This window comes from Otolemur garnettii, unplaced genomic scaffold (assembly GCF_000181295.1).
Source record: "Otolemur garnettii isolate 467f Iridium unplaced genomic scaffold, OtoGar3 scaffold00149, whole genome shotgun sequence".
In the NCBI taxonomy this organism is placed as follows: Eukaryota; Metazoa; Chordata; class Mammalia; order Primates; family Galagidae; genus Otolemur; species Otolemur garnettii.
Genome location: NW_003852544.1, coordinates 1,196,371 through 1,207,530, shown reverse-complemented (window position 1 = coordinate 1,207,530; position 11,160 = coordinate 1,196,371). Strand labels below are relative to the sequence as shown.

The 11,160-nt window shown below is 41.8% G+C and overlaps 1 protein-coding gene across 1 annotated transcript in view; it reads right to left on the bottom strand.

Moving 5' to 3' along the window:
- Positions 1-3,831: 3,831 nt before the first annotated feature.
- RCOR1 (REST corepressor 1) overlaps positions 3,832-11,160 on the bottom strand; it is a 162,099-nt gene continuing 154,770 nt past the window's right edge. Inside the window, 2 exon segments of the mRNA XM_012811080.2 lie at positions 3,832-7,958; positions 10,217-10,446. Of these exon segments, the coding sequence (XP_012666534.1) occupies positions 7,917-7,958; positions 10,217-10,446 (272 nt within the window). The 3' untranslated portion in view covers positions 3,832-7,916.

Here is an 11,160-nt window from a genome sequence, read left to right as displayed (position 1 = left end):
GTTGAGCTATAGGCGCCGAGCCGGAACACATTATTCTTAATAAAGTATCACAAGAATGGAGAAGCATGAATCCTATGTACTCAATTTTGACATAAGGACAATTAATGACAAGGGGAGAGGGTGAGCAGAGAGAGGAAGAAGGAGGGAGTGGGGAAGGGATTAGCAGAGAGAGGGAAGGAGGGAGGGAGGTAGGGTCTTGGTATGTGTCACACCTTTGGGGGGCAAGGCATGATTGTAGGAGGGACTTTACCTAACAAATGCAATCAGTGAAATCTGGTTTCTTGTACCCTCCATGAATCCCCAACAATAAATAAATAAATAAAAGATACTCCTATCACTCGAGTCAGTTAAGAAAGTTCAAGGGGCGGCGCCTATGGCTCAAAGGAGTAGGGCATGGGCCCCCTATGCCGGAAGTGGCAGGTTCAAACACAACCCCAGCCAAAAACTGGGGGAAAAAAAAAGTTCAGGATTTGTGACCAGCCAAGGCACAGTGCCTCAGACTTATAATCCTAGAACTTTGGGAGGCTAAGGTGAGAGGATTGCTTGAGCTAATGAGTTCAAGACTAGCCTGAGTAAAAGAGGAAGAAAAATAAGCCGGGCTTTGTGGCAGACACTTTTAACGCCAGCTACAAGGGAGGCTAATGCAAGAGGATGTCTTGAGTCCAAGAGTTTAAGGTTGCTGTGAGCTATGATGTCATAGCAGTCTACCCAGGGTGACAGAGTGAAACTGTCTCAAAAAACCCCTATAGGCTCGGTGCCTATGGCTCAAGTGGCTAAGGCGCCGGCCACATACACCTGAGCTGGCAGGTTCGAATCCAGCCCAGGCCCACCAAATAACAATGATGGCTGCAACAAAAAAATAGCCAGGTGTTGTGGCAGGTGCCTGTAATCCCTCCCAGCTACTGGGGAGGTGGAGGCAGGAGACTCGCTTGAGCTCAGGAATTGGAAGTTGCTGTGAGCTGTGATGCCATAGCACTCTACCCAGGGGGATAGCTTGAGGCTCTGTCTCAAAAAAAAAAAACCTACAAAAACAAAAAGATCTGTGACCAGGAACCAATCAAGGTATATATATATTTTTATAAAATCACAATGAATTTCCAGTAAGTTTTGTTTTCTTTAATTTTTACAGTAATGGTAGTTAGTTTTCATTACACAATCTATCTCTTCTTTGGTTAAGTTAAATCATAATTATTTCATCCTTTTTTTTGTTTTTGGCCAGGGCTGGGTTTGAACCTACCACCTCTGGCATATGGGGCCAGCACCCTTCCCCTTGAGCCATAGGCGCTGCCCTTAGTATTTCATCCTTTTTGATGTTATTGTAAGTGAAACTGTTTTCTTAATTTCCTTTTCAGTTTGTTCATTATAAATGTAACTTAGTGTATTGACTTTGGATCTTTTGATAAGATGCTCTTTGACTTATGACGGGGTTATATCCTGATAATTCTATAGGTCATAAAGGCATCTCATACACATACCCTACCAAACATCATAGCTTAGACTAGCCTATCTTAAATATGCTCACAACGTTTACCTTAGCTCACAGTAGAGCAAAACTATGTGGCAACCCAGGAAACAACTGTAGATTTTCAGTTGTTTCCCTTGTGGTGATCAGGCTGACCAGCGGCACAAGACAGCATCATACTGCATATTGCTGGCCTGAGAAAAGATTGAAATTCAGAATTTTATAAATAGAATGATACGAAGTCAATACAAAGGAAAGCAGCAACTTCATGGAAAGACTAAGATGTTAGTATATCAAGTAGAAAAAAGGTACAGAACAGTGTATAGAGTATCATTTGTGTGGAGAGAAAAGGTAGTAACTGACATGAGCATGCACACATGTTTTGAGGACATGCTGATCATCTCTTAAAGGATATGCAAGGAACCGGTAGCAATGGCTGCCCTGAAGGAACTGGTGGCTCAAGCACAGGAATGGGAAACCTAATTTTCTCTGTCCTCCTTTTAAATCAAGTACTCTGGGTACCTATTACAAAATAAAAATTTAAAATTGCTCCTTTATTGTGTGTACAAAGAGGCAAGTGCACAACAAACTGTAAGTTGTAGATGCTCTGAAAATTATTACCTCTGCTGAAGGTGGGGAGAGGTTGAGGCGGACCTGACAGAGATGGGAGGGAGCCTGGGGGTGGACCAAGCAGAAGGAGGAAGGCATCTTAGCCGTAGTGAGCAGTGGAAATGTCCCCCCAAATAAGCAGGTAATGTGGCTTTGAAGAATGAATTGAAGGGCTGTCCATTTTTCAGAGGCAGACAAAGCGCTTTAAGTCCCTGGGGGAGGGGAATGAGTGAGAGAAGAGGCAAAAGAATGCCAGGTATTTGAGACAGAAATTTTGAGTTAGGGGGTCTGGTTCAGACTCAGGTAGAGGGAGGGTTTGTGTGGTCATCAGCAAGGAAGGAACTGCAGAGGCAGCTGATCCAAGTGTTGCTAGTGTAGAGACCAGACCTGTAGCAGTGCTACACACCGAGTAGGAGCATGCAGGAGCCAGGAGCTATCTCAGTCTCAGACTTGCCATTTCAAGTACTGGTGGACACTGAGGTGGAATGATACAGCAGTAGCTGAGCTCTAGGGGACCAAGATGTGTTGGTCCACAGGTGCTACTGGCACCCCCAAGTGGGTGTTGAGATGGCCCAGGGCAGGGAGAACTAGAATGGTAGGTAGCTAGTGTTTGCTTCAAGGTGTTGCTACTGCTCGTGGGATAATGGGAAATTATTCTCAGTAGAGCTTCCCCTGGGGACTCCCTCCAGCCAGCCCCAGACCTCACAGCAGAACCACCCCTAAAAGCTCATCTTGGCCCAAACAGCATCCTAAGCATACCCTGAGTGTGTGGAGAAGGCAGCAACCCAGCCCAGAATGCTTCATGCCTCTCAACTCTTGAGTTTATACCCAGCATGGTTCTTGGGATGGAAGCCAGCACAGAGGGCTGCAGAGAAGGGACCTGATGTAAGCTGGTATCTACAGAGAGTGCCCAAGCTCCCATTTCAGGACCTGTATTTGCTGGGAGTCAAGACAGGGAGGCCACAAAAACCTCCCTGAGGTTTATAAGAGGGTGATGGCACTATGTGTCTCTACAACGTCAACAGGTGGATATTCCCAAAATTGTGCCCTTCAGCAGAAGCTGAAGCTGGGATGGGCCTAGCAGGGAAGAGAGACATCCCTACCTGGTGCTGCCCTGTCTGGATTCCCCAGAACACAGAGCCTGCAGCCAGACATGGAGGGACCACATCTACATATTTCAAATTTTATTGGAGACAATGCTGAATTTAGAAGTTAGGTGTCATTATCTAACCAGATCCTACATTCCAGCTGAAAAAGGGAAGAACGACCACAGAACCTGTGGCCACTGCCTGTACATGCCAACCATGTCCTTTCTGCTACTCAAGGAGCTATTGTAGCTATGTGTGTCCACTCTTGGCTGAACAGAGCCGTAACAGTGGCAACCTGGCCTCATCACTGCTACAGTCCAGGGTCTGTGCAGAGGCCTTCAGGGAGAAAGTCAAAATCTCAGCAAGTGGAGGAAAGAAAAACTGCCAATGGGGGAAAAAATTCCTCTTACTGAACCTTTACATTGAAGCCCTTAACTACTATGAACTTCATGAACTCACGTATCTCAGTCTCATACCAACTGTAAGATTATCATAGATAACAAAGGGTAGAGGTTCAGGTAGAATAAAAAGCATCCAGACTGTGTCTTTCCACAAGGCCCTAATTCTAGGAAAATTATACACTCAGAAATCCCAGGGTCTATTCAAAAGGAAAAGAACAACCCCAGTTCGTATTAGGGTATGTTTGACGGAGAATGGGGATGCAGAAGATCATTTTGTTTCGTATTTTATTACATCAATGGCTTGAAAATTTTTATTTAACTTCAGCAAATATTGGAAATAGAAAAATGAATTCTGCAGAATTTCACAAATAAATTTTCCAATTTCCACTAACAAATGTTATCATTCAATGGCTAAGCAGTTATAATGCTATGAACATTCACCACAATGATGTGCTGAAATAGAAAACAGGCAAAGAGAGACATTAAAATATTACTTACAACAGCATTATTACAACATATTCTCTTTAAAATTCCAACATGGATTTTATCACTTCAAAAGATATACAGCATTTCCATTATATTTGCAAACTTAACCTTATACATCTTTTAAAATACTTGAAAAATTTTTTAGCAGTCTAAAAAGCACTTAGCAAAGTCAATAAGTCTACATAATGGAATACTACCCACCCCAGTATAAATTTTCATTTTAGGAGAAGGTGGCTGTAAACACTCATGATTACACAACATGCATAGGCTATGCTGACCTTCCTTCTTCTGAATTGCGACGTCACTGCAATTGTGCTTTACTACAATTAGGAAAAGCTGCAGAGATCCAGGGAGTGGCAGAAACGGCATTGCACAAGACCACTAGATTTTGATGACCTAACTACTTTGAGTCAATCTGAGGCAAAGTTTCACTTGATATTAAAAGCTTAAATCCTGGGTCTTTAGCTTAAGAAACAGGCCTAGACAAGAGAGAAAAAAAGAGGCTCTCATTTGAGTTGGCTCCATCTTTACATTGCTCACATAAAAGCAGGAATCCTGTCAGTGTAATGCACTGTTTGGCTTATTTTTGGTGTGCAATTATTCCAATAGTACATCTGATATTTAGAAAGACAAAAATAGGGTATAATTAAAATTTAAAGTGACAATGAGCACACTTAGAGTGGTGTGTAATATCTGAGGAAACTTTATATGAACAGAAAGCAAATGCTTAATTAGTCCACCACAGTAAGCTTTTAAAACCCAACTACTTTTTCCATTTTTTCAGTTAGAGGTTTATGAGCATCAAAGGATCTTATAGGTTTGAAACTATCAAAAACCATTTTGAGGAAGCAGTGTCTTGACCAATACTCTACACCATGACAATTCAGTGGGTGCGTTACACTAACATCTGGCTCCTGCCAACACCCGCACCGACTATGTCATACTAACCTAACCAGCACAACTGAGGCATGGTCACTTCCTGGTTAAAAGAGCTATATTACAGAACTGATCATTGTCACAGACCAGTTAACACAATATTCAAGTAACAAGGTGTTTAAATGGATAAGTGAAAAAAAATTTTACCTAACATTTTACACATCTATATAAAATTAAATAGAACAAACTTTTAATGCATATGCAATACAATTTATATCTTTTAGAATTTCTAAACTAAAAGTTAAACTATTATTTGTGTCAATGATACTATATTTTGCACAATAACTTATACTTAGGAGAAATTTTCCACAAAAATATATAAAATTATGACATTCACATTGATAATTTTTAAGAAGACAAAGCTTCAGTGAACATTCCATCTGAAGCAGTCATCACATCCCAAATGCTACCTGCCAATGCACCTAATTCTTGATATGTTAAAGAGTCTTCACATAAATAAGATCAAACCACTTAGCTTTTAAAGCTAGGTGATTTCTTGCATTTACATCATTGCAAAGACAGTGTAATGAAAAGTTTAAAACACACGCTATCTTATGCATGAACTACAACGAAGGCAGTCAGGCAAAGACAACTACCCTTTTTTCCCTCTGTCAAATGAAAATGACATGCCCCTTCCCTGGGGGAGAAAGCCAAATTTAGCTGCTGTGATCACAAGTGACCAGCACAGTGACTTCTCAGGGCTGGAGACCATCACCCAGTACCAAGAGCTGAGTGAGGGGGCAGTGCAGAATACAGATGAGTGTCTGGCACTGCTCACCTCCTTGCCTTGCTACATAAGAATTGGTACCAAGCTTCTAAGCATTGCAAGGAGGGATCAATTTTTAAGGAAAATAGCCTGGGTGTAAAGAGAAACAGATCTCTAGGCAGAGTGGGAAACCCACTGCAACCACTGCCCACTGCTTCTCTTAATAGGAAGGAGGTCTGGAGGGAAGCAAGGAGAACTCAAAGCTGCAGTCCACGCCTTAGTATCCCTTTCAGTGATGTGCAAAATTTAGGCGACTCCTTCCCACGTTCTTTCTGCCACCCTGTGATCACACAGTAGGCTATGATAACAGTGTTCCTTACTAGTGTTATATGCTGCCCTGTCTTCAGCAGGAGTGGCAAGTGGGGGCTCCTCTGATATTGCCTTGCATGGGCTTCTGCTTGATTGACAGACACCTGCTGTAGGGACATAGTGATCAAAATTGGGAAAGTCCCATTGTGCTCCCCTTTTGAATGACCTTTCTCCAGAGTTCTAAAAAAGAATGTACAATTTCAAAACGCCTAGGTTTCTAGCTGGCTCTCTTTCTAAAAAGAAAATCAGCTGACTTAAAAAAAAAAAAAAGGCAAGGTGCTTGGGAATCAAAATACATCAAATTTTAATTGCATATTTTAAATTCTTACAAATTCTGTTTGTGCCTTAACACATGGGCATTTTTTTCTTTTTGGTATTGAAAGCAGAAAATAATATTTAAATGATGCAAACAACAGTAACAACAATAGCTACTTTAACATATTTAGTGCAGTCTGACTGGCCGTGGGTGGGCACAGGGTATGCTACAGCACAGTTTGACAGGTACTCTGCAACCCTTAGCAGGTCCACGGTCTGGTAAAAGAACAAAAGTGATTCTGGAAGTCTTGAAACATTAGAAAAATTTATTTGTTCCCAGTCCAACTAAAAGGCATTATATACTGCTTTGTAGATTTTTTTTATCTTGGTCTAGCTAGACCAGTTCGTTGATCACTTCTCTGTCCTGTACTCTGATATTAAGAGGGGAAGGTGTTCATGTGATCACATCCATACATGAAGGACACAGATGGATATTTGCAGTGCCATACAAAAGGCCAGACACAGTAAGAGAATGGGGAGCAATGTGCAGCTTTTATAAAACCATCACCAGCTACTCTAGTATCCTTTATTGAGCTAACTTGACATTTAAATCTACACTGTCAGAATCTGCAGCAAGCGCTCCCCTGTCTCCTAATCTCAGTGATGTCATCTTTGGCTAGCAATAAACTTTAAAGAAGAAAGACACCAAAACAGAAAAAGGACTGATAACACGGTTGCCAAAAGGAGAAGGCACCAATTCCAAATGTACAAGCACCAGGTACAGTGATATGGACCGAATCCCTTGGAGTTGGGTGGTGGTGGGGGGAGGAGGTGGTCAGGAAGGGATGGGGTGGCATCCACCCCAGGATCACAATGCTGCAAGTTGAAGGCAGAAAAGCGCTGAGGTCCATGTTCCCTTTTAGCTACAGTGTTCAGGAACAATTGCTGTGAATGAGATTTTTACCACTTAGAAAGGGAGAGAGAAGGGATGTAAGCCAACTAAATTTATAAACCGTAATTATACCCTACATTTAAGAAAATGTGACTTGCATCAGGACGCTTGGCACGATAAGGGTCACCATACAGTCCGCTAATATATTCTGATTTCCAAAGAAGCATGATCTCACTTAGGTGGCTGTCTCAGAAAAGAACATGAGGAACTTTCTAGAAGGCCAACAGGGTCACAGTTACTTTGAGAATTACACACAAAGTAGAAATCGCAGGCCATGCAGGAGCAGAGTGGTGCCTTCTGAGCAGACTCCCTGTTCCGCAGCTGTCAAATGGGAAGAGCTGCCATTGCTGGGGCTCTGAGGGCTCTGACCTTGGCTCCTGGGGCTACAGGTGTTGTGCAGCCCTGCAGTTCTCCAGCACTTAGGCAGATATAGTGAGAGATACAGCTGAGCTCTCTGGGAAGTAGTGCCAAAATGGAGGAACGAGCAAAGAATTAAGGCAGGTATAGCACAGGACTGGAAGTGTATGCCTTTTTTGGTAATAGCTGCTTGTCCACAGAGATGTGATGCAGATGGCTAGGTGATGTCTCGTAATACCTGAAATCCTGGATAACACAGTAGTCCATACCAAGTGTTCAAAGGTACCAGAGTTTCTCATGAGGCAGATGCATATCTGACGTCAAGAACAGAAGCAGCCTGAGACGAGAAGGAAAAAAAACCCATCAAACAACATGGACTGCTAATTCTGCTGCAAAAGGGTGTTGCGGGGGTCAGTCACCAGGCCTGTGCAGCAAATACACTTTATGTAGGGTGAGAGTGTGGCCTCTAGAACCAGAAATCTTGAGCTAAAACTGCAGCTTGGCCAAAAAATTTTTTTTTTGAGACAGAGCCTCAAGCTGTCATCCTGGGTAGAATGCTGTGGCATCAGTCACAGCTCAGCAACCTCCAACTCCTGGGCTCAAGCGATTCTCCTGCCTCTGCCTCTCAACTAGCTGGGATTCCAGGTGCCTGCCACAAAGCCCAACTATTTTTTGGTTACAGCCGTCATTGTTGTTTGGTGGGCCCAGGCTGGATTCGAACCTACCAGCTCAGGTGTATGTGGCTGGCGCCTCAGCCGCTTGAGCTACAGGTGTGGAGCCATGCCACGTTTTAAAGATGTCAAAACTTAGGACATAGAACACTTGAGAGCACAGGGAACTTCCCTCTCTCATGTTTCAAAACTGACTCCCAGTTGCAAACCTATCTGCTCTAAGGCATCTTACTGCCACCCCCATGGCACCTTATTGTGAAGCCAACAATTGGGCTACGCATCCCCAATCTGACCTGGCTGTTCCTTCAGTTGAAATCACAACATGAAAGAACTGTCCTTAGTTCAATCAGGAGATTTTTTTCCCTCACTGATAACATACTCAAATCATTTCATAATTAATTGTAGGTGAGACTCTACTTCCATACTATCTAAACACAAGTTGGATGTGACACCCCTCACATTCTTGACCCCCATGTTTGCCCACTTCAGCAAACAAATTCAGATGAGAAGTGATTGGCAATTAACTCTTTCCTGTGTGCAGTCTCACGTTCATCTGTCTGGCAGAGGAGGCAGAAATGAGGGGGGTAAGCCAGGAGTGATGGGGGGGAATGGTCAGCAACCCTGGCAAAGGGAGTAGAGAGGCTGAAGACAGTCTCTGCAGCCTGAATAATCTTCTAACCTAATCCTGGCTAATTAGGCAGATGAAGTCAGTGCTGCCATTCCAGAAATTACAAGAATGTCAGCCACCATCTTAAAAGTTCCAACCAGCCACAGAATCATCTTCATCAGTGTTTGGGACCAGTCACCCAAACAGAAACAAAGTCTGGAAGATGTAGATAGTAAGGATAGAGCTCAGGAGCTCCTGGTTGGTTGTGCAGACTCACCAGTAAGTTCGTGAACCTCACGGTGATATGATGGCACATATAACATGACTATAGCATGACTGAGACTTACTGATATTTCTCAAGGCAATTCCAACTGACTGTTTCATGACAGATTTTACTGTATTGGTAATTGTGGTTGGAAGAAACCAGGATGGAAACTAAAATGTGAATGACACACAGGGACCAAGAATTGACTGGAGTCAACACATACACATTATGGGATTTATAGGTAAAAGTGAAGTTACTGATATAGCTGAAACCCAAAAATATTTTAATAGCTAAAAAAAGGCATCACTTTAGGGACTGCAAACTAATACAGCCTCTTTGGACAGAAGTATGGAGAAACCTCAAAGAGCTAAAAGAAGACCTTCCATTCGATCCTGCAATCCTATTACTATATATCTACCCAGAAGAAAAAAAAATCATTTCATCATAAGGACATTTGCACTTGAATGTTTATAGCAGCTCAATTCACAATTGCCAAGATGGGGAATCAACCCAAGTGCCCATTACCCCATGAATGGATTAATTAACTGTGGTATATGTATACCATGGAATATTATTAGGCCATAAAAAATGGAGACTTTACATCATTTGTATTAACTTGGATGGAGCTAAAGAACATTCTCCTTAGTAAAGTATCAGAAGAATAGAAACCAAGTATCCAATGTACTCAATATTAGTATGAAACTAGTAGATGAACAACTACATGCCCACACAAGAGAAAAAAACAATTAAATTCAAGTGCGGGGTAAGGCAGAAGAGGGGGAAGAGAATGGTGTGCTTTTACCTAACTGGCACAATTTAAGGGTATATGGCACACCTCCTGGGTGGAGGGCTCAACTACAACTTAGACTTTACCTAACAAATGCAAACAATGTAACCATACAGGTTGTACCCTCATCTCAATCTGCAATTTTTTTTTTTAAAATAAAGAATAAAATTAGAGAACATGCACTAAAAAAAAGTCATCATGTTAGAAATTAACCAGAATACCAATAACAAACCTGGCAGAGAAGAGACTATTGTTTCAGATTTACCTCATCTTCCTCTTCAGCCATCTTAATAGAATTATCAGGGGACTTCACAGGTTTCTGGTTACTGGGCCCATTGGTCTCTTCTTTACCATGTTCTGCCTCCCATTCTTGTAAAACTTCATCTATGTTGAAGCGGCGTCGATAATTTACAAAAAAGTTTTTCACTTGTACTACTGATTTGTTCCCAATCACATCTGAGATTGCCTGAAAATCTCGGCCATATTTTCTGATGGCTAAAGGATATAAGAAAGCATTTTTTCAATACAAAAGAAAAACAACTTTTAAAAATGACAACTGAAGCTTATGTCTTTATTTAGGTAAGGAAACATAATAATATTCAATAATATCAATAGCAGGCACTAAATTAGTGTGTTCTAAGAGTGGGAAAAAGTAGTAGTCAACTCTAGATATATTCTTTAGAAGTTCAGTAAGATTCTGTCATTTAGAAATGTCTTCCCATCACATGTCACATAACCACTGAAGTCACCCAGTAACTCCCCAAATGGTTGTGGACATAATGCATTCATCTTTTCAGGATCCCCAGATAAGAACACCTCTAACCTTAAAATCATAATATGTTTTATTCTGGATTTGTACATTCTGACTATTCAGAGTTTGACAAGAAACTGCTAAAATGAAATACACCTTTTGAAAACTGAGGCTTTCAGGTCAATTTTGAACACTTAACAAGAAACAGGAAAGGGAGGGTAAAGAGTAAAGCCCCAAAGAATGCAGTAATGCAGCTAAAATGATACCCAATAGGAGCATATAACCCTCCTCCAAGAATTTGTTTCCATATGAATGAGGTGCTAGGAGTAGGATAAGATATAACTTTTCTCTATAACTTCTTTTTTTTGAGATAGAGCCTCAAGCTGTCACCCTGGGTAGAGTGCTATGGCATCACAGCTCACAGCAACCTCCAACTCCTGGGCTCAAGCGATTCTCCT